Source organism: Uloborus diversus, chromosome 5 (genome assembly GCF_026930045.1).
Source record: "Uloborus diversus isolate 005 chromosome 5, Udiv.v.3.1, whole genome shotgun sequence".
In the NCBI taxonomy this organism is placed as follows: Eukaryota; Metazoa; Arthropoda; class Arachnida; order Araneae; family Uloboridae; genus Uloborus; species Uloborus diversus.
The window spans coordinates 74,717,090-74,742,114 of NC_072735.1; the positions used below are offsets into that span (position 1 = coordinate 74,717,090).

The 25,025-nt window shown below is 33.6% G+C and overlaps 1 protein-coding gene across 2 annotated transcripts in view; it reads left to right on the forward strand.

The window, feature by feature from the left end:
* The window catches only part of LOC129222085 (tRNA-uridine aminocarboxypropyltransferase 1-like), a 56,269-nt gene extending 31,520 nt beyond the window's left edge, over nt 1–24,749 (forward strand). The window contains exon 5 of one of the 2 annotated variants that reach the window (XM_054856515.1): nt 24,479–24,749. In XM_054856515.1, the coding sequence (XP_054712490.1) occupies nt 24,479–24,726 (248 nt within the window). In that variant the 3' untranslated portion in view covers nt 24,727–24,749. Of the gene's footprint in view, nt 1–13,468; nt 13,781–24,478 lie in introns of those variants that run through there. The other variant, XM_054856516.1, reaches the window with a different exon arrangement.
* The last annotated feature ends 276 nt before the right edge of the window (nt 24,750–25,025 follow it).

Sequence of the window (25,025 nt, forward strand, 5' to 3'; positions counted from 1 at the left end):
TTTCCGTGTAGTTTTGCGGATAAAAAAGGTGCACAACCTTTAGTTTTAGCACACATTGACAATCCTAGTATGGTAGTTTATGTGCATGTAAGAAGCGTCATGACCATAACTCCTCCCCCTTGAAAAACAAATTCCAGATACGCTACTACGCACAAATATGATTATTTTGCAATTTATTTGAGAAATTAGTATTTTTTACCCCTGTTCTTTGTTAGCGTTTAGCGATTAAACTTAGTTGAACCGAATTATGTAAAGATCCGACGTAAGTCATGGAATAGTATAAAGAACATATGCATATTGGTTTTAAGGATCATCCAGCATTAAATTGTTGAAGCTTGTACATAGATAATGAATGAATTATTGATACCTAACTAATTTTGGTATTTTCTGGGCTGTTCATGTGGAAAATACTGATTCATAATTTCGCTCTACCATTACTGCTATGGAAATACCAAAGCAAGTATTACCGTCGGAGACCGCAATGCATTCTGCTTTGCAGGATGCTATTCAAAAAACAATTAACAGTAGCATTTCTTTTCCGTTCGGCTTTCTTGCCAAACATGCTTTACGCTTGTCGCTGATCGACTTTACAGCCACTGTTAAGTATACTTTTTGTGTTGATTGCATTTAAAATATCTCCTGGTGGTTATATGATGCTGAACATTTTCATTTGCTTTGAACCAAGGTTCTCGAACTTAACGATTACAGTTAATCTTTGAAGAGACTTCATTTAAGGCATTTTTTACAGGCTTTCCATTCAGACCAAACTCATAAAAATATGAAAATTCCTTACGTCGAAAACAGCCTTTTTATGATTAAAAATATAAACTTTAACCTCTTTGGATCTTTTTTAAATTCCAAAAACCAGCCTGTATGAAGTCCTGAGCAATAATTTACCTCTGTGCCGAATTTGGAAGAAATCTGACTAAAACTGGATTTGTATGAGGAACATTCACACACACACACACACACGCACACACACACACACACACACACACACACACACACACACACACACACACAAATATACATCCATTTTTATATATATAGATACATGTAAGGAAAGCCTTGACAAGATCCCTCCCCTTTGAAAGATAAATTCCGAATCCGCTATTGTGCATTACTATGATTATTTTGCAATTTATTTGCTTTATTAGTACCCCTGTTCTTTGACCGCCTGGAGCGACTTCTGTTAAACCGAATTAAGTTATCGGTTATAGTTCAACTGAATTACTTAAAGATTCGACGTAAATCAAGGAATAGTATAAAGAAAACTTATATATTGCAAATTGGTTTCATAAGGATCATAGAACATTAAATTAAATTTATGTTGTAAGGACGAAATAGATGTGGTTTTAATAAAAGTAGTCTAATGCTGAAACATTCGAAGATTGTACGTCAATATTGAATGCAATATTACTACCTTACTCATGTTCGTATTTTCTCTGCTATTAACGGGAAAAACACTGATCAAAAAATACACGAAACCTTTACTGCTGTGGATTTTATAGTTAAACAATATTTAAAAATTATAATTTAACGATAGCATTCAAATCAAGTAGCACCAATGGACCCCTGGGGCTTCGTAGGTCGCAGTTTAAGAAACGATGTACAGCATCATTTCTTATATATCTACGGCTTTACTCGCCAAACATGCTTTAACGCTCTCGCTAAATAGCGTTGACGGCAATCGTTCAGGATACATTTTGTGTTGATTGCATTTAAAATAGCTCCTGGTGGTTAGATGTTGATAACCGTTTTCATTTGCTTTGAACCAAAGTTCACAAATTTAACGATTAAAGTTAATCTTTGGAAAAACATCATCCAGGGCAGTTTTTTACTGGCTTTTCATTTAGACTAAATTTATAACTATACAAAAATTCATTCGTGCAGAAAAGAGTACTTTTATGACTCAAAATATGAAATTAGACCTCTTTGGGTCATTTTAAAATTCTAAAAACCCGCCTGTATGAATTCCTGAGCAACAATTTACCTTTGCGACAAATTTGAAATAAATCCAACGAAAACTGGCTTTGTATAAAGAACATACACATATACCCACACACCCACAAACATCCATCCATTTATATATATATAGATTGCAATAGAATTCTGTGAGAAAAACAATAACTTATGTAATCAATGTCTATAAATTAATGGAAATTTTAAAAAGGGGGAAAAATACTAATGATAGTTACTTTGTTTTATTTTCTCTTACTTAAACATTACTTAATAACTACAACTTATTTTAATGTAGTTATGGTACATTACTACAATCTTTCAATGTTGACTGATGAAGTTGTTGCTTTCGGAAAAGAACTATCTCTTCTAACATACATCAAGCTTCACATTTTGTGTTGTAGTTCCTTGAACGGGTGTTAAATACTGACTAACTTTCTAAAGGTATTAGATTTTGTCTGTCTTGCTGGAAAGAGTTTGATTCATATTCTCGGCATTCGGCAGAGTCACAGCAAGAAGTATGCTTTGAATGACCAGAACCGAGGATCAAGATATCAAGGAAAAATGACTATCATTGCGTTTCAACTAAGTCCGACACTATTTTCTAAGATCCGATAAGGAAAAGGAATTTTAAAAAACAATTTTTGAGTGACTAGTTAACCGGGTAAAATTAAATTTGGTGACCAGTAAAGGAGGATCATTTTTCATTACTGTGAATGAAACCTTCTCGGGACTAAAGAAAAACGACCACTTAAGCGGAGTGACCACTTAACTGGTCGACTACTTATTGAGGTTTCACTGTACCTTCATTCTAATATCCGGAACACTTATTAACTATTGACACTATTCCACTCCCTCCAAATGAACTGCTCTAATCGGCGTGACTAGTTTTCATTTAACCTTATACTTCAACAAGGAGCTAAAGAGTTGCTCTAATGTCCTAATAATAACGTTTCTAAAAGCCTTCATTATCCATTTGGGGCAAATACCATCGCCTGATTGCGCGCTAAAGTTGACATGAATGCTATTTTAAAGTGCCTAATGGTGAAGATTGTAATGTTTCCTTCTCTCTCCGGTGATTAAAGCCTAAATAGTTGCGTTTATAATGGATGGCTTAATCACGCCCTTTAGTAGAAAGGGGTTAACACTATTTGCATATTATTCGCACATCATACTTTTCTTGAATTTACTATTGTGTTTATTTCTGTTCAAAGGCATAATTAGCAGTGGCGACTCGTGGGAGGGGCCAGAGGGGGCCCGGGCCCCCTCACTTTTTTCAGAAGACAATAATTTATACCTTTTTATTTATTTCCCTTTTTTTTGTGCGTACGTGCTGGAAATTAAAGAAAAAAAAAAAGATTGCACCGTATTATCCTGCATATAATTTCCTGCATCCTGCAGATTATCTGTTAAAAAGTGTAAAATTAATGAGGTGCGGATTATACATTGTCGCGGATTATCTGTGCGTGCGTGTATGTGTGTTTTTTCCTCTCAACACCAATGCATTGAAGTTCGATATTTACAGCAGGATTCGCAGAGACCATAACCCTACTTGTATGCTGTTTATTTTACATAGCTTGAATGTTCTTAAGCGATTCAGGATATGTAAAGTAAACATCAGTAAAGGAGGAAACCTTTATTTGCACAATATTAGACCGTTTGCTCCTTTCTTGACTCTTTGTCTTCAAGTAATTAGCTTACTATAACGACAATTTAAAAAAGCAATCATTATTTTTTAGATTTTTTTCATGTTAGTTTTGAACATACCTTAAAAGTTATTACTTCTTCACGTTTTTAATTTAGTTGCGAAAATAAATTTAATTTTATTAATTAAAAAAAGAAAGTTTAAATATTAAAAAAAAAAATATATATATATATTTTGAATTCTTTTTTTTTAAACCAAGGGGAGGGGGGGGGTGGAGGGGAGTGCACCCATGATCTGGCCCTCTTACTTTTTCAAGGAACGAGCCCCCCCCCCATTGATAATTAGGCTTGTGCTTCATAACCAAATCAAATTAAAGATTCTTGTCCCTATTATCTTTTATAAAGAACTCTAATATTTATAGAAAGCATATATATGTTTACTTGTTTGTTTGTGTGAACAATACAGTGTGGCCCTGATAAGTTGACAATGTTTACCTTTTTTGAGGGTTAATAGAGAAGGGTGATTGGCCCTGAGTAAGTTGAACTACTTTCTTAGCAAAAATATATTTGGAAAAAATTCCATTCTCTAGTCAATGATTTTTCCAGCACTCTTATTTTTACCTGATACTTGGAAGCAGTTTTTATAATTTGCTTCTTCGGGTTGTTAGTATTCTCCCACCCTTTTTGTTTCTAGGCTTCTGATTGGTTGTCTCCTCTCCTTGCTGCGCGCCACGGGGTATAACTTGTAGTTCGCTGATTGGTTGGTTGTCGTCTCTTGTCGTGAACTCCTATTAGTTGAACTATTTGGTATAAATACCGGTGTCCACGTGCTTGACGTTCAGTTCTCCTACGACTTTTTGGTTGTGTACTGAATTTTTTGCACTGAAGAAGAGGCTCCATTGCAGCCTTGAAATAGCTATATGCTGTATTTTCGATTTAATTTGAGCTTTATTTACGTTGGTTTTTCAATGTAATCATACTTTCTTAGCAGTTTTTAAAATTTTTTCCAACTGAACAGGGGCCCCTTTAAGCCAAGACTGGTCCCTTATCAGTTTGATCGCCGAGACCCCTCCCTTATAAAACCTATACTGCTCCGGCTCCGAATCAGGCCCCTCAAATGACCGGGCCTCTAGTGTCTGATTAGGCTGACATGGCCTCTCGTAGGGATTGCAACTCAAATCCGCGCCAAAAACATGCCCCTTTTTTATTGAACTATCTAAAAAGAAGTAAATATTGTCAAGCTCATTGCTCAGCTTAAAGGAGCCACAGTATACTATTCCACTCCTTGACGGATTTGAGTAAAATTTGGCATATAAGTCGGTCATCCAATAGAAAGAAAATTGGCAAGTTTCGAATAAATACATTCAATAAGTCTTTTTTTTTCCTTGTTACTAGTTAAAAAAATCTACTATGCTAGATAAAAATCTGCTATTTTAAGTTTTCGTGTTACTTTAAAACAAAAACAAATTTTTAAAGTGAAAATTTTCCCGAAATTTAGGACTTATATAGCAAATTTATTTCCGTTCGTCACTTTATTCTGACGCAGGACTAAAATACAGTCCAACCTCCGTTATCCTAACCGACAGTGACCAAAATAAATCCAGATAAAGGAAAATCTGGATAATCCAGGTATTCTAGGTAATATGTGAAACACATACGTAAACAAGCAGACTTATCTTTTATTGCAGCAAAAAAACAATGCTTTGTAACAAAATTACATAGGATTGTTACTCGAAAACACTTTATAATTTATAGTTTAACTGCAGTGGTGTCGAACTGACACACCAAGTACGCCCTGTTGTTTATTAGACAACTATAATCTATTGCACGACCCCATGAATGTACTGTGTTGTAGTGGTAGATAATAATTTGTAAATATTTTTGTTAAATTTGTTCCATCCTTCCCTACTCCCCTACATTCTAACCATAGTAGAAGTTTTGTTTAAGATAGTTATGAAACAGATCTTTCCCCAAAGCGTAACGAATTCTGAAATAAATTGCACTTTTTGTGTTTATTTAGTATCCTGCTGGGAGAAATTGATCGCTATTTTGAGCGTTAGTTTTGAATTAAGTAGGTATTTAAAATGCATATTCATACAAAAAAGGAAATTTCATTGTATTTTATTGGTTATACTATATTGCTTATTGGTTCTCTTCGCGATATGTCCTATGAAAATTTTTTTAAAACGCAAACTCTATTGCACTTCACATGACTCTTCATTTTCTAACGTATAGTAGAAAAGAAATGAATTTTCAAAAATATTGGTAACCTATAATTTTATGCAAAGGTTTCAATTCTTTTCTTATAGAAGTTAGTATTTTATTGATTACAAAATTGTTTGGTAATGCAAATGTGCTGTTTTAGTTTAAATATTCATTGTGTCAACTTAAATTTCATGGAATGTATAAAGCATCTGTTGAAAATTTAAAGCATACTTATATTGTATTCAGAAGCTTAATTATGTAATTGTGTGCAAATACGTATTGGCAGTGCTGTAGCTGGTGGGGAAGGGGGATGGAGTACACGGGAGGACGCCGAGCCCGAAACGTTTATTTTAATTTTTATTGTAAAAATAATGTCATGTTTTAGACCACATTTTCTTGTGGTGATTTCCTCCCCCCTCAAACCCCAAGGTAAGTTTCCCATACATTTTTTCATCTACAGCACAGCATAAATTAAAAGTAGAAAATGCTTCCTGAAAATGTTAAGGAATAAGATACGGATGAGAAAATTATGCTGACGACTGACCTTTTACCTATTCTGTAATTTTAATACAGTAGAACTTGCTTATAACGAGCCCTGATTTAACGAGAAACCGGATTTATAGAGAAAATCCGAAAGATTTTTGTTTAGTTCAATATTATGTCTATGGGACACAACTCGCTTTTAATGAGCAAACCCGCTTAAAACGAGCAATGTTTCTGTGATTCATAAAATCTCTCTCTTGACTTCCAGCTCAATGTGTCGTATCTTAGAAAACTTCCTTCAATGCTGTAAAGACAAACGGAAGACAGATTTTTTAAAATTCGTGGAGTAGAGAAACATTAGAAAATTTTATTTTTGTTGATGCCAATGTTATCACTTTTGGAGTACACTTATGAGAATATTGTAGCTTTAATTCAAGTTAATGCAGATGAATTAAAAAAAAAAAAATCCTCGAACAAAATAGCACAAGAAAAGTCAATAAGGCAGCTCAAAGCAAATTTGCAAGTAGTAATTATCAGGTAGGAACTTTCAACATTTTTTTTTCTTAAACGGGCACTCGGTTGAAATGAGCAAATATTGCAGTCTATTCGTTTTTTTTTTTTTTTGATAAACGAGTTCAAATGTATGCAGCTTTCAACGGCTATACCAAAACCATTTTTACAATGGTTTTCCCATCGAGTGATTCAAGTGATCGAACATCAAGTGATTTTTTTTATTTCAAATGTATTTTCACATACATTGTTTCATAACAATTAAAAAAAAAGTTTATAAAAACAGATGCAAATTTCAGCAAACGAAAATATTGTGTCATGTAAACCATAAAAGCAACCCTATTTCAAGATGATGAAAATGCTTGAATCAGTACCGTGCTACAGAAATAATTCACACTTTTGATAGGCAATCGGGAAAAAATGAAAAGTTTTGTTTGGCTGACACATGAGGTAGCGTGCTACAGGAACTGAAGTCGCCAATCGACAGGGGGAAAATGCATTTTACAGAACTTTTTAACTACATGACAAAAAATAGATAATTTTTGTGTATGAGAAAAATAACTAAGCCGTGAAACAAAGTATGTGTAAAACAATGTAAGTGGCAGAAATTTGTGGGACATTGCACACACGTGTTTCGGGGTTCCAAGGAACCCTTTTTTCAATGGAAAAAAAAAAAATCACATTTTCTACCAAAATGCTAGTAGTTTTTGATGTTTATTTTTACAATTTCAAAAAGGAAACTTTTCATATTTTTTTTAAATTTAAATTGAGCTTTACGTCCTGAGGAAAGCATATGACAATACTTTAAAAACAATATTAGAATTATGCATGCACTTAGCACAGCAGTACGAGAAAGTGCACGCTGTTATCGTGGCGTGTTAACATTTTAAAAGTCCTAATACCCCTTAAAATGTGGATGAAAAAACTCATATATATTAAAAGTACCTATCAATAGTAAGTCCTGATTTTTCTGCATAACATGAAATTTGTTCGAATTTGCCAAGGTAATTAGAAGGTGAATTAAAATTGTTTTAAACAAATTTCAAGCTGAAATGGAGGTGAGCCTTCAATTGGAAACTCAGCTGTCATTCTTAAATGATTTATTACTGCACAATACTTTTAAGTAACGTCATGACGTTTCATTAATTTGATTGGCTGCTGCGACTCATTAGACTATTATATTATAGTAAGTGTAGCATAGTAAGAAATAATTAAATTACAGTCGAACCTCGTTTACTCGAACGCGTCCTATTGTTTACTGTTTATTGTTTTACGCAAAAGACGAATTGATTTTAAAGATCTCTAGAGAAAGTTCGTTTTAACGAGGTTCGACTGTATGCATAAATCATTTTCAGAATTTCTGTTTTTAGCTTTAATTAAAATTTTTTGTTGGTGTTGATGATGTCATATTCTGTTACTCGAATTGATCTGATTCATCGGACAATGTCTTTGTCCAGAAATGAATAGAGCGAAAAAGAAACACTTCTTTTTACCCTTTCTGCCTGAAGATATCGATAGCGATGTAAAATAAATGGGAAAAACTGAATTCTCGGCAGGCTATCCTCCCCATTTCTCATGGGCCGCACGTCCCTGTTGGGTTTTAGAGGGTATTACTTCGGGGGAACGGATCCGCGAAACTTGAGCCTCTTTTAAACCTTTCATAGATTCATAGAACTGAGTCAGAATGGAAAATAAATAAATTGCGGTGCTCCTTTTCGCCACTTTTCGCATTTTCTATTTGGGCATTTATCAACTTATTTATTTATTTCTTACAACGATATCCTTGACTACTCTGGCTAGCATTTAGCATTTAGAGGATGCGATCAAATACATTGCATTATCAAAGATACTCCTGAGCTGCAATTAGTAATTTCATTTTCATTAACAAAAATTATTATTCTGTATCAGATAATAATCTTTGTCATATCAGTATGTGCTATTAATGACGTCATGAGAATTGTTTACTGCTAAAATCGATCGTTATAAGACTTCGTTTGTGAATGCGTATTTGTTCGCTCCTTATACAAATTCATAGGCTTTGATGGATTAAAACAACATTTGGCACATACATTCAACAATATACCCTGAAAGAGTAAGCAATTTTCTCTTCAATAATAGTTAGAAATTTTTTTTTCTCTGATTTATGATTGTTTCCCCCTTTTTTTCTTTTTAAATAACTAAAAAAAAGGTTTATTTATTCATTTATTTGGTCAGTGAAATTTAAGAGATCTGTTTAATTTTAGACCTTTTAAATCCCTTTGTATCATTTTGAAACTGAGATAAATAACTAAAATTTACACGAATTGCTTGTTATCCTCATTTGATCAATGTAGATGTTGCTCTGATTTTTTAAATTACCATGACGACGAGAGTAAGATAACTCGTTGTTTTAATATTTATTAAGATGCCTAATTTTCGCCGTTACTGTTACAAATCGTTTGCGTTCATTCAAGGCTTAACTTAAGCAAATTTTACTTTTAAAAAGGATGGGGGGTTGTAAAATTGCGTTTCTTCAAGAGAAACTTCAAGATAGATGAACATACAAACACAACTTCATCTAAGTACAAAATTTCCCGATTACTAATTCCCATCATTTAAGATTAATAATAAATAAAAATACAAAACATTATGCGCTGTAAATAATCTTCATGATAAGTATATTATACTAGTGGATATTCTTTATCTTTACCGCATCCTAATCACCATTTCGTTTTTAAAAAATATATATGCCTCTGCCTCGTATTAGCAACTCACCAGTCACAATATGACGGGTGCATATTTCTTGGCCATTTCCATTTCGTTCCAAGAAACAAGAAAATCAACGAGTAGCGCCCTCTCGTAATTCGTGATTGCGAAAAACATAACTTGAGTTCAAAACATCAAAATTGAAAAAATGCTGGACGTTTTTCTCTTTTTGTATTTCTTAACTAGTGGTACCCGCACGGCTTTGCCCGTAGTAGAAAATTAAAAGGTCATTTGGTTCGCCTGTATATTTACAAATAATAGATGATGAATTTCTCGCCGATTTGCTATGCCGCCAATTTACGTGCCCCTGTTACGGTTCCACGTTATGATAATTTGGTAATTTACTCGTCCACGTTGTGATAATTTGCTCGGTAAAATTTTCTTAAAATTTCAATAGAAAAAGAACAATATGGTATTTTTGAAAAACCGCTTCGAGGTGCACACCCTCATGCTACAAACTAATTTTGTATCAAATTTCATGAAAATCAGCCGAACGGTGTAGGCGCTATGCGCATCACAGAGATCCTGACAGAGAGAGATCCAGCCTCAATATCTGGTGTTTCGTGTCTAAATATCCAGAGAAAGAAATATCCTGACAGAGAGATCCAGACAGAGAGACTTTCAGCTTTATTATTAGTAAAGATTGAATAGAAAATTGTCCGTCAAGATATGATAGGTGAAAACTGCTTCTACATTTGCACGAAGACATTGCCTGTTTGGTGATATTTTAGTAGTTGAAATTTTAACCTTAACTGAAGTGGAAGAACCCTAAACTCCAATAGATAGCGTTCATTGTTGACCTTTTTTCCGTTTCTTCATTCCCCTGAAATGGCAGTCTTACCAGTAAAACAGTTAAGTTACTGGATCCAGTTCACTATAAAGCCTTTCCCTGCATTTTAAACAGCACCGAAACATATTATCAAATTATCATGCCGTGGCGCGAGTTTCATTGTTGATGACGTCAGTAGCGTTACTCGATCATTGGCTATTACATATGTGACATGAGGATTATGAGATTTAAATTTTCGGTCTTGTAAGCTGATCCTTAACTCTTTTTTTTTTATTTTGCCAGAAGTGTAATGTATTTCTGTTAGAGGTCATAATTTGAAGTACGCATTGAAAATCGAAGAAAAGTATTTGTGTCAATGATTGATGCCGATAAATTTGCAGCGTCTTTAATCCGTCCCTTGAAGGAAGCACCCAGTGTTTGACTTTTCTCCCGCAAGGAAAGAGCCTTTTTCGGTTTATTTTGCATTTCCATCCTCATTAGAATGCCCGGCCAATCGTTTCTCTTTCTTCTCGGGAAGGAATGCTAAGCGTCAAAGTGATGCATTGGATTTCGAAGATGGATGCTCGGCCCTGTGTGAAAAATGGCCGCATATGACAGACATCCTGCGTGTTTTGTCTGTTGAAAATTTGGAAATCTGCTTTTCTTTTTTCTTTCGTTTACGTAGTTAATACCAGCTGCGACAATAAAAAATTGCGTTTTTTGTTTTGGAATATGATATTGTCTAACGTTTATGCTTTGAGTCACAGATGTTTCAAGACTTGATTCATCTTAAAAGTTTTTATTTTATTTGACTTTATTTCGCTAAAATACCAGATCGCTCTAAAAATTATTCAAACATCGAATGATAATGGGAAAATTTCCATCTTAGAATATTGCTATGACTAAGAAACCAAAGGGGTCAGTTTACGTAAAAGGTATGTTGTTATAGATACAATGTTTTTTTTAAAAACCTTTTCTATCAGAGAGAGAAACACTTTTGTTTTTTAACTTCCCAAATCAAAGAATACATGTACCCACCCACACACATGTACTATAAGGGTTCCACAGCATTTCCTTGTGAAATGTTCCGCACATAACGCTAAATCTCGAAAGATTTATATATTTTTTTCCTTTCTATTACAAATGAGAATTAAAAACAATAGAAAACTGCGTAATGTGTATTTTTACAGTGAAAAGAAAAATTGAAAACAATTTTTAGCGTATAGAACAGAAACCGTATAATTATCGTGTTAAGCGTTAAATGCGGGAAATTTCACAGCTTGTGGAATTACTCATAAGTAGATATGTAGGGTCCGACAAATCCGGGGTGGCAGATCGCCCGGGTTACTAAAAAAAGGTACTTGACAAATAGTTCTTTTAGAGCGAGATTTCTTTTCTTTTGTCATCTCTATGTTTTTAATAGTTTTACCAACTATATTTTGGCTTGTTTTTCTATTTAAAAAAAAAAAAAGTTACGTATATGGTTTTTAGCTTAAGTATTGCATATTAACATGATAATGAGAAACATTAGAGAATTTCATAGTGGATCCCTTTTTTTTTACTTGCGGCTCAAAACAAGAAAGCATTATGTTTGTTTTAATTTGAATAAGATAAGTTAACATACTTCTTAAAACATTCTCATTCGAATAGTTTTTACTTGTATTGTGTGGCTCTGACAACTTGATACTTGACCGTGGATTATCTGATTTATATTTGGGTTGAAAGAGAAATTCTTAGATTGGCTCAGTGGCAGTAAGAGTTATAACAACGCAAACTGGCTTTCTTTACTCCTATTTGAACAAATGAAATCGTTTCAACTTCAGCGGTCCGGGAATCAACTTATCAGATCCAGAATAAACTCAATTTCTAAAACTTTGTTGTATTTATGGCTCGCTGTATGCAAACATTGAATGTATGGTTAACTGTTAGCTTGTCGTTCCATTTGTGTTTTAATTTTATTGCGGACTAGATCTGTTAAAGTTGACTCATGTAGCAATAATATGGCACTTATTGATTGATGTAAAAAGCATATACGTATTTGAAAATGTGCATTTGATTTATAGTGTGATTCGTCCATCACATTATTCACTTTCATCAAAAGATCATTTCGTTCAGGAAACAGATAAAGTGGTTTTTATCCATCTTCCCAACTATCTTTCTCTGATTCCTTTATTTGTTTTCAAATTGTTTCTTGATTTTAGGTTCACATAATATGATGGCCTTTTAGCAAAGATGAAATTATATTTTTTCTGTTGCTTGTCTTCAGTAATAAGAGACTTCGTCGGAGAGTCTTACGACTTATGATCCTTTTAAAGAATTCTGCGAAAAAAACGGACTTAGCGGAAATAGATCAGCGTTTTGGCGGTTAAGATAGAGAACCATAAAATGTAAAAAAGAATCGCTGTTTTCTAAGTCATTTAAGCCTTAACGTGCACTGTTAAAAATAAATTCCAATGTTTCATTAAGAAATAAGTTAAATCTAGCAAAAGTTAGCTGCAGCTATCTTATTAGTGATAAGTTTCCCCAATGTAATGATTCTTTTACAGACTGGTCACCACGAAGGCACTATTCAATGCATTAAATTTCACCAAAGCAATGGCACTTTTGCATGCTGGCGACCACCATTCATCACATTAAGTTTCACCAATGCAATGGTGCTTTTGCAGACTGATGACCACGAAAGGCACCATTCATTACATTAAGTTTCACCAACGTAATGGTGCTTTTACAGATTGGTAACCACTGAAGGCACCATTCATTACATTAAGTTTCGCCAACGTAATGGTGCTTTTACAGACTGGTGACTACGAATATCACCATTCATTACATTAAGTTTCACCAACGTAATGGTGCTTTTACAGACTGGTGACCACGAAAGACACACCATTTATTTTATTGGTAAAACTTATCACCATTAGGATGGCTGTAGCTAAGTTATGCAAAGATTTAACTTATATCTTGATGAAACTATAGTTTTAGCATGTCTTTCTAGTTTTTGATTAATTTTTAAAAAGATGTTCACTTTTGACCTGATAATAAATTATTTTAAGAAGCACTTCCTTTAAGAACTTTAAGGAAAAGCATTATTACATGACATAACAGTTTGTGCTACTCTATCTTTGCAATAACTACATTTGTAGCTTTTTATTGCAGAGCTTCCATGCGTGATGTTATCCTCCTACAAGTCTCTCTTTTGGCGTTACTACAGAGGAAAACAGGAAACCCATCTCTCGACCATTGAAGCAATTTACTACTTTCTCGTAGAACTAAACCATTTTTTATGCCCAGAACTTTCCTACGACGGGAAGTATGACAATTTACTGTTTTTTTTTTAAATTCATGTACTTTAAAATAAGGACTCTATACGACCCTCTGAAACTGAAGGCTTACAACAAACAGGAAGATAATCCCTCCTGATATATGGCAACCGGGAGAGGAACATAGCGGAACAAATATTCATTTTCATCGTTGTAATGCTTTCTTTCTTTTTTTTTTCAATAATAAATGGATTTTTTTTAAAAACGACGATGCTTGTTTTATTCTTCACTGTCATGTTTCTCTGATAACTGTAAAAGCTTTCAAAAGTGCTTTAACTATTCGCAATTCCAATATACTATAGGGGGCGCTGCAGCCACAGTTTAATGGCGGATGAAAAAGGTAAAACAAACAAATGCCTTAACTTATAGCTTACATCTACGCTTAGTGAATGGCAGTAATTTTTCATCGTGCTTGTGGCAAGCTTTCTTTTCTATTCTTCTGAAATTACATCACACCGCAAACTGTCTGAAGTCAGTAATTTACCCCAAAGAAAACACGTGGAATGGAATGTTTTACCTTTTTCTTCAGTATTATTAACCACCGCAAGGTAGTGTATTCGAGCTCTGGAGTTGCAAATCTGGATTTTCTGTATTGTAATTTAATGTAAAATGTTTTGCATAGTTTTAAAATGGCGTTTCGTTTTTGTATAACTGAAATAAATAAAAGCGGTGTTATAAAACTGGAGTGGCTGACACGGAAATAATTCCATAAAAGTCTATAATTCAGTTTTTGCATAAAATGATCAGGTATTTAACTAGTTATTTCATAAATGCCCTGCTATTTTATGAAATAACCGGTACGGAGTTGTAACGGTACCAGCGGCGTGGGGGGAGAGGGGCACTCCTCGAGCCCTTTGTTTCACTGTATTGCTAATATTAACAAATAAATTGAGAATTAAATTATATCATTTAGAGCTTAAAACATTTCAATTAAAGTGGGTTGAATCTAGGTACAAGAGGACCCTAGGTACGCTAGTCTCCCCCCCCCACCCCCACCCCCAGTTAAGTAGAAAATCAAACACTGAGCAAAATCGATGTCTTTATACTGAAGTATAGCAAAATTAAGACAAAATGGAAAAACTATGTTTTATAAATTTTCTGAACACAATTCAAAATTTGTGAAATATTTTGTTTTTTGTTGCATGTAGCACATTTGTCATTCGTTACCAGATATTTTATTATTTATTTAACGTTATATTAACTATTGCTACTTTCTCTTTCTTCTCTCTCTCTCTTTTTTCGAGCAAAATTGTTCAGGGTTCGTACGCTCCGGGAAAACCTGGAATTGTGGGGGAAAATGACACAATCAAAAATGTCAGGGAATTTTCCTAATGTGCCCCCTTAAAAATTTTTTTTTTTCGTACAGGGTTCGTACGGGTCATGGAAATCCTGGAAAGTCATGGAAAAAAAATAACAGAATTTCAGACCTGGAAAAGTCATGGAAAATTGAAATTTTCATTGAAAGTCATGGAAATTTATTTCAAGTCATGGAAAAATGTCCTGAACAAAGAGAAAGGAACAGTAACTAAAGGAGCATTAGAAATCTTGAGTTATTTAACAGTATAGCACATAAAAGCTATTAAAAGTGGCAAATTGAACGATCCAAAAATTAAAATCTGAATTTTGAAATCTCATTGCATCCACTTCTGTCGCTGCCGCTTGCCATTTTTTGCGATGTGATTTTACTGCCTGGCCATCACTTATTTTGAATTTTCTGTTATTTTCCACACTTCTTATGTTTCATATTCTGTAGTAGCAAAATTTCACGTTCTTAGTTTTGCTATACCCACTCAAAAAAAGCAATTCAGTTGCATGCGAGTTCGATTCCATCACTTGTAAGAACTTTATCATTAAAATTTTCAGAGTTTATCTTAATTTGTTGAATGTTTTAGAAAATAAAGATCTTAAGTCAGGCGACGGAATACAGAAAAAGAGGAATTCTAATGCTCTAAAACAGTAGTGCCCAACATACGGCACGCAAAACTAATCCATGCGACCCACTGCTACATTCACTGTCGGGAATTAAACGTGTTCTGGAATTTCTGTACCTATCAATTTATATGCGTTTGAAAATATGCAAATTTGTAAAAAAACAAATATACTTTTGAATCAGAAGATAGATTCATTACTGAATGGTTTTTTCAAAAAAGATCTGGTTTGGAAACATACAGAACTTGTGGCTTTACTTTAAAGAACCAAAATACTGTCAAGTAACATGGATGATTAAAGGCACTGTTGACTCTAAAAGGTAACTATTGAAGCAAATTTATTGAAACTTGGTGATGACTCATTCAACCTTTGTCCCATTCAATATCATTCTGCCTGTTTTTAAAAAAAAATCAGACATTTTAGCATCATCATATTTGCTTCACTGCATTTTTAGTTTACTTAAATTTTTATGATGAAGAAAAATAAGAATAGTTTAGTTTTTTAAGTGTGCACTTATATTTTTTCCACAACGATTAAGTGCTTCAATGAGGCTGTGGCATTCATATAAAGGTTTTGCTAATGCTCATTTCCAAATATTACCAAGTTTGAGATTAAATAGTACTATTCTCTTCGTGTAACGAGGTCATGAAAATTTTCATTGAAGTCATGAAAAAGTCATGGAATTTTTTCATCCAAATAGAGTATGAACCCTGTTCGTAGGAATTTTTGTTGTATGAAATCTAATCTTCATTTTTATCGATGTTACTTAAAAAAATTGCAAATATTTTAAGACAAAATGACGCTGGCAATAAAAAAAAGTGGCGACCCAAAAAAACTTCCGCAGCCGCCTTTTTTGACCCTCAATAGTTCTCAAGGAAAAACTTCCTCGGGTGAACAGGAATTATGCACAAACTCAACAGGGAAGAAGACAATTTACTGCTTCGGAAGCACAACCTAAAGATGGGAGGGTCGATCGGGGAAAATCGTTTTCTTTCTTTTTTTTTTTTTTTTTTACATTTTTTATCGGAAATTCTTTTCACTTACGTGTGAAATGTAGTCGCCATTTTTGGTCATTCACGAGATGGAATTAGACACAATCCTTAAATACCTAAGTTTCCAAAAACAAAGCAGAACTGGATGTTTTCTTTTATTGCAAATTAATGAAAATAACACAAAATTGGCTGCACATTGTTTTATTATTTTAAATAATTTTCTTGAGAAATGAAAAATTTTGTTCTTAAAACTTAATCTTATCCTCATTGCCTTGAACGCAAATGTGATAAAAACTTTTCAACTAAATTGTAGTTTCATGAAGATTTGTTATTTTTTAATTGTTTTCATGCGACAAATTCAAAAAGTTATTTCTTATTTTTTGACGTTGCCGCTATATTTGGTCATTCCCAAGATGAAAGTACAGAAGACTTTTTAAGTGCCTAAGTTCCCGAAAACGGCATTGGATGTTTATTGCATTGCAAACCATTGAAAACAATGCAAAATGTGCCTTTTTTTCCGGATATTTCATAATTTTTTTCTGGAAAAATGCAAAATTTAATCTTTAGGACATTTTTTTTTGTTCTAATTGATTTAGACGCCTATATACTAAAAACTGACTATTTTGTCTTAATGTAGTTTTTTTAAAGATTATTAATTATTTATAACTACATTTATGCTACTAATTCAAAAATCTTCTTATTAAATTTTTCACTTTGTCACCATTTTTGTCGTTTGCTCGATGGAAGTAGACGTAAACTGCCAAAAACAGAATTGGATGTTTATATCAATGTAAACTGTTGAAAGTAACCAAATTTGCAAAAAGTTATGAATTTTTTAAAATTAACTATTACTTTCTGGAAATGAAAAATTGAATTTTCAAAGTAAGCAATCTTTAATATGTGAAGGGAAAAAACTAAAATGATTATTGGCATTGGCCTACGATCGACGGATGTTAATTTTTGATGTTATGCATTATATGGTATGCCGATCGATGCAATAAGTTAATCATATTTATACTGAAATTTAGCTTTGTATTTTGCTCAAAATATTTTGTGTTATATACTAATAAGAAAATAAAAAGAAGTATTGCAAACCAAAAGCGGATGCTAAAAGATTGCTGCGCGACTGCAGCAAAACGCTATAATATTACGCATGACACGTGACATCGAAGAAACGCTGAAATAAATTGAAAGTACTGTTTTCAACTAGTAGTAAACGAATTAAAACAATTTTGAACAAAATGTAAAAAAAACTTAAAATTTTGATAGAAAGAAAAAAAAAATCAAGATTTTTTTTTTCTTTTTTAAAGTTTCAGTTCTTTTACATTGCCACTTTAAACAATTTTAATTATTTTAAAATATTGCTATTTAAACTTAATTTTGAATGAAGCGAGTAACCTGGAATTTTCTAAAAAACAACCTGGAAAAGTGAGGGAATTTTTTTTGATAACAAGTGTATGAACCCTGTTGTTAACCCCTAAACTAGAACTTTATTATTTTCGGATTTCGGATCTCTCCGCCTGCATCTTTGCTTCAGTGCCAGTATACTGCATTTGCCGTCAAACGCGTTTTACAGAGATTTAAGAAAACGCACTAGAAATAGTGTTACGAAAAATACACTGCTGGCTGCCCAAAATGCAACAACAAGAAGGAGTAATCAGAATAAAACGAAATCTTACACACGTGATATCATATTTCATATATTAGAAAGTGATTAGAAAATGAAAGCAAAGGCGGCGGAGAACCGAGCAGCACGTTCATGTGGAGGAGTTTAGCGTTTGACTTATCAGGAGCGGAGCTATGCCCCTTTTATGTCCCGTGGCTGATGAATTAAATTGAGAAAATTTGTGAGAACATAATACTTTGAATGTTTTTAATTTTACAGGAATTATAATGTAAAGTTTTTCTGGTTAGTTTCATGTTGGAAAACACAGCGTCACTGAAGTGGAAAAACTTGGTTAAAGCTTGACCACGGATAGATGGCGGATGACCTTGAGGAGAAGCATCATTTGTATCATTCGTAATAGGTAGACTCTGCCAGAAAGCACCGAATAGTAAGAGGCACGGTCTCGCTAATCCTATCTATTCCAAAATAATGCCAAAAAGCCTATCACAAATGATACAAATGATGTTTTTGCTTCAAGGTCATCCGCCTTCTTTTCGTGGTCAAGCTATAACAATCTTCGTGAAATAAAAACAGCAATGTTCTTCATCTGCACTAGGAACTCGCCGAACTTTTAGATGATGGAAGGGGTTCACTGGGGAAAGAAAAAAAGGTTGAGAACCGCTGCTCTAAACGAATTCCCCCCAACCCCCAAAAAAACATTTTAGCTTCTTTTTGGGAAGCTGGAAGGAGCAGAATTTCTAGTAGAGTAATAAAAAAAAAGTGAGAGAAAGAAATAAGAAAACCACTTGGGATAAATAATGGTGGAAATCTTTTCTCGTGTTGCTGTAAAAATGCTTCAAAAAGCAAATTTCTTATGTGTTTTTAAGCTTGATTTCATTTTTCTACGAAAACAAATTATATAGTTGCTGGAAGTTCCCTCGATTATGCTTGTTTATATAATGTGTAGCGATTGTTGACTGCTTTCAAATCTTCAAGCGCGTTTCAAGAACACGAATGTTGCCCCCTCCTTTAGTTGAGTGGAAATTCACGTAATGTATTTTTTTTTTTTTTGTTTGTAGCATAACAGCTACTTTTTACTGTTCGGGAATTTTTTCACGTATAAAAGCCTACGTTGCGCTTTGACTATAGTGCCGACAAAAAAAAAAAAAAAAAAAAAATCTTTACATTTGTTTGGCAATTAAAAATTTTACATGCAAACTTCTTGTCATGATTTTAGTTGGCATGCGCCCTAGTGATTTGGTTGAATACTGAATATTATCATAGATCTTAAAATAGAATAGATGTGCCTTCTCCCCACTTTTCTTCTCAGACCGCGCGTCAACATCCCCCGTTGGACATCACGTGATCAAGGGACTCTCCTCATAAGAAACTGTTTCCCTTATCGAAGAGAATCACTTTGCGCCGCGATCAATTGCACAATTAAGGGAAATTAAAGCATTTAACCCATGGGTTAAATGCTTTAAGCATGGGTTAAAACCCCCCTTTAAGCATGGGTTAAATTAAAGCATTTTACCCATTATTAAAGAAAAACGGAACACTCTGTCCCTCACGTAACACCTCATATTTTTCACTAAAAGTAATAATTAAAAAAGGTAACTTTTTTTTTTCATTAAGAAATCGCAAATGTATTTGTTGTACTTTTGCAAAAAATGTTCTTCGTTACCTTTTTAAGTTATTACTTTTTAATGAAATGCGGGACAAAATGACAGCTTTTTCATGGTCCATTAGATATTTTCCCATCATAACTTTTGAAGCAGGCGCACAAGCTATTTAAACTTCAAGTGCTTTAAATACTGAGTAGAAAAAGACGTCTTCAAAAATCTTAAACAAAAATTGACCTTATAAATTTTCTTTTATTTCAATCAAATTTTTCAAATACAGATAAATAGTTTCAATGCGTGCTTTTTCCCACAACTTTTGAAACCAGTGCAACAATTTAACATAAAACCCGATCTAAAACCATAAACCAATTAGAAATACAAATGTAAATAGTATCGAATATCAACTCAATTAAATAATATTCTAATATTCGCATGCGTTTCGCACCAACACTATATAAGCCAAACCAATAACTTTGGTTTGTTCCTAATTTTTAAGCAACTTTTTTTTTTTTTAAGTACTCAGAAAATAAATTATTTGCAATTATAAACTACATGAATGGTCATTTGACTTCCGTCCTCTCCTCAATTTTTCTTTTTTTCTTTTTTTTTTCGTCCCACAGACTATGATAATTTTGACAATTTAAACTCTAGGGTGAAGAAAACTAGTGATTATTGTCCCTTAACAATATTAATTTTGTTATTTTCCTACTTATTGGTCTTTGTGAATTATTTTCATTGTTTGAATTGACTGCGCGATACATTCTAACGCTTAAATATTTAGTAACGATTAATTTTATAAACTTTTTAACGAGAAAATCTGCTGCTTCTGTTTCAGCCATATGCTTATTTAAACTTAGAAAAACGGAATTCGAAATTTTTCGCATAACTCTTGTGGTCTCATGAGTAACATTATATTTTTGTGTTTTACTCCCAAAACTTTTTCACATTCTCGCTCAGTTGTTCTTCACAAATGTACATATTTCAATGGCTGCAATCTTGCAATAAGTTATCATACTTGAATGTGTCCCAAAATTCTTAAATTTTATTAGGTCTATTTTTACTTTCTTCTATATCTAATACATAGAAGAAAGTATTGGATTCGTGCAAATTTTCGAATTTCGAATTTTGACGGATTCGAACGTTTTGAGGTGTGCTGAGTCCATTTCGACTATTTTTGGAAAATGTCTGTCTGTCTGTGTGTGTGTATGTATGTGTGTGTGTATGTGTGTGTGTGTGTCACGTCTGTGTGTGACCAGTTTTTTGTGGCCGCTCTACAGCAAAAACTACCGCATGAAATCGAACGAAATTTGGTACACATATGTGCCCCTATGTGAACTTGTGCCCATTGGTTTTTGGCGCGAATTCCTCCAAGGGGGGTGGAGCAATGGGACTTTTTTTGAGTTACGCGTGCTTGCTATTCCTCAGGAAGTAACTGGCGGAATCAGACAAAATTTGGTCCATATGTTGCCATTAACAGGAACAGGTGCTGATTCAATTTTGGTGTCAATAACTCAAACGGGGGTTGAGCTATAGAACGTTTTTTGTCGTCAATTGTGACTGCTGTACCTCAAGAAATAATGAACAGAATGAAAGAAAAATTTATCGGCAAGTAGTCCTTAGTGGGTATAAGAGCTGATTTTATTTTGGTGTCAACAGCTAAAAAGGGGGTAGCGCAATCGCCCGTTCTTTTTTTCCATTGTGAGTGCCCTATCTCAAGAAGTAATGCTACGTTCTGGTTGAAATTTGGAATATATGTGAATCCATATGTAAACAGGCTTTGGTTCAATTTTGACGCCAATCGCTCCAAGAGGTGTTGATTTTTTTTTTGAATAAAAATAGTTTTATTAATGCAACAATAAGAAAGATAAATCGTAATAGATTGTCGTCTGCGTATTTCTCGTGATTTTAATTGAATGGAAATGATCGGAAATATTATCTCAATGATTTAAAATTTTTAACTGTTGCCATCTTATGTTTGTTAACAATTAAAATATTTGTAATTAATTCAAGCAAGGCTTTTAAAATAACTTTAAATTTTCGCTCTTTGCTTTGCTTTTGCAATAATTCAGACATTGGAATGGTAGTCAAGTTTTTGCATGTGTAATTTTGTTTTTTTTTTTTGGGAATATTGCTTCCTCGTCAAGCATGGGGAGGGATCAGAAAAAAAAAAAGAAAAATATAGAAGAAAGTTTCGTGATGGCCACAACATACTAGTTTGATTTGTTGTAGTGGAGACTGCGTTGCAGTCGTCGCAGTTCACAACAGAGTGCATTTGCCGGACAAAAAATCCAGCGTAGTCAGAAACACCATTAATATACTGCGTCATGTTAATTGAGATGATTTCTGAATTTTCCAAATCGTCGTCAAAGGAAGAAAAGGCTTTATTTCAAAGCATTTTTGTTATGCTTCAAATTTAATCGTAGCATTTGAAGGTTGTCAAAATCAGCGCAATTTGAAGAACTGGACTCTTTAATTTCCGTATGAATGAATAATCTTTTTTTCGCACTTCGAAATTATCCGACGATTATTGTTGAATCCCCCTTCACATCTTGATCGCATTGAAAAAAGTTTCAAGGTGATCCTGAGTAAGCTTATAAGTCATTACGCAGTTTAGAACTGGAATTCGGGCACCTACATACTTTTCATATGTTCCCAGCACACTTTTCATAGAAATTAGGAAACCTAAAAATCCAGTTTTTCGCGGACATACTATAACTAATTTTCCATCGCTTGTGTTTAGTGATTTAATATAATGCTCGGTATCTATAGTAAATTGCTTAAAATATTCTTAATTTCGACTCTGCATGGGGACTTTTTTTGCCTTTAGCAGAAAGAAAGATTTCTGTTACTCACTATGTCTTTATTTTTTAATAAAATTCATCAAACCCTCTTTCACTAGAAAATCTCAGATTCACACATATAGAGATTTCTCACATAAGTATAATGAAAATCTTCAGACAATCCTAGACTTTTAACGACGCTTCGCATTGTTATATCACTGCTGCCCGAGAAGAGGGAGACACGATGTCCCTTGATCACGTGATTCTCGGAAGAATCATGATGACCCCACTTTCTCCGGGCGAAATACGCTGCGCTGTAGGAGAAAGGCCTATCTATCCCTTTTAAAGATCTATGAATATTATGCCTAGGGTGTGGCTGAATATTCGGTATTTGGCCAATCGATATTTTCCTATTTGTTTACGTGTTTAAGAAAATTTTTACTTCTTGCAGGCACTAGTGTCAAAAATTTAATGGGAATGAATTAAGGTCGAGAATTTCCCCAATTTTCGAAATCTTCTTATTTTTGCGGATAGCTGAATTGTGTGGTAGCGAATTCATCATGAGCGATTATACATTAGGAATTCAAAAGATGGACATAAAAGGAAGTTTCATAATAGCAACAACATACTATTTATATGTATAAATTATAGATAAGACAAAAAAAAAAAAAAAATAAAAATACAGCACAAGGAGAGGAATTAACACCCAGGGCTCCATTAAGAATCGGGCCCACGACCTCCGGCATCCGAGGTTAGTTTTCTACCTCCGAGACACGGAGGTCCCAATCTCACACCTTTCTTTAATGAATAAAGTATTCTGGAGTTTTAAGTACAATTTAATTGAAGTAGCTTCAACGAATTATTATTTTTTTCTTTTTTAAAAATCTCGCATGTGTTTAATGGTTTGTTTTCTAAAATATCCCGGTATGCATCTCCAACATACACTAACTCTTAACATCAACTTTAAGATAAAAGACAATTAAGTCTTAACCTTCATTTCAATAAATGAATTATCCTTTAAATTTATGCATAAGTCAATATTCTCAACTGCAAAGGCATGATGAGTTCCGGGCATAGAAGAGATGGAAGATCCCAAGCGGATTTTCTTCAAATCTGGGTGACTCCCCCCCCCTCCCGTCCCCTCACGTTTCGAACGTTTAAAATATTATGATGAAAGATGATTATTCCCTTGGGATTCTTACTTGAAGGGTTTCTGAGCTGGCATAAATGTAGCTTAATTACCGATTGTTGACTTATTGAGGGAAGATTTGCCCCGAAGTAATATGGTGGTAAAATTTATAACTTGGTTAAAACTGAGTAATTTGTTTTGACGGATATAGGCTGAGGCATCAGAAAGCATTATAGTTGGAGGAGGAATACTAAAAGTAGCAGGATTTTCATAAAACGTTTCTCGATGGCAATCGAAGCGGCCAAAATTTGGGGCTGGAAGAAAAGTAAAACAAGTACATGGTGAAAAGAAGCTTTTAAAAAGTCTTTAAAACTAATGACTTGAATCAAGCTAAGCCTGGACATAAAAAGTTGCAGAATTCGAAAAGCTCACAAAACCCAAAAGCCTTGAATCAATACAAAGTCTGGAAATAAATTTATCGACTTTATTAACAAAATTAAGTGAATAATTATTCATTTTTTCCCGCCAACGATTAAAAAACTGCCCCTTCCTCCCCGCCAACGACAGAGGAATAAATACGGTAAAAGGTAATAAAAAGATAACTCAATACTACTTTATTTACACTTTAAATTGGCGCTATGTATAATAAAAAATACTATTGAAAGGGGGAAAAAATCACGTCAATAATTCTTTTTTTTAATTTTAAGTTCGGAATATTGTTAACCTATTCATATTTTAGCTCATTATTATAACTTACACACTTTCTGTTTTAAATAAATTCTTTCCAGATTTGGCATGTGTGTTTTTGAATTCACACAAATCTCTCTTCTGGCGTCATCAGCGGGGAAAGCCAGACACTTATTTGGCAACCGTCGAAGCTGTCTACTATTTTCTTGTTGAACTTTATCATCTCAAATTTCCAGGACAGCAATACCTTGGAGAATACGACAACATGCTTTTCTTTTTCAAGCATATGTATTTCAAAATTAGGACAGTTTATGACCTCGATATCCAAGAAAAGAGCTTAGAAGTTTGATTTACATTTGTATGAAATCAGTAAGAAGGATGAATAAAAATTTTAAATAATTGTAGTTTTGTTAGTTTTTTAGACTTTGATTGAAAACATTCATCCTGTTCCAAAATAATTTTTACTCAATTATAACTTGTACAGATAGGATTGCCACGCGAAAAGAGTGACTCTGACGAAGTCCGGTATGCGTGGTAGTTTTGTCACAACGAATCCATTTTATGTAAGGTAGTTGAACCAGGGATGGATATTGTTCCTAAGATAAACCACTCTCCAAAAGTAGAACAATTGGTACTTTATTTTCACAA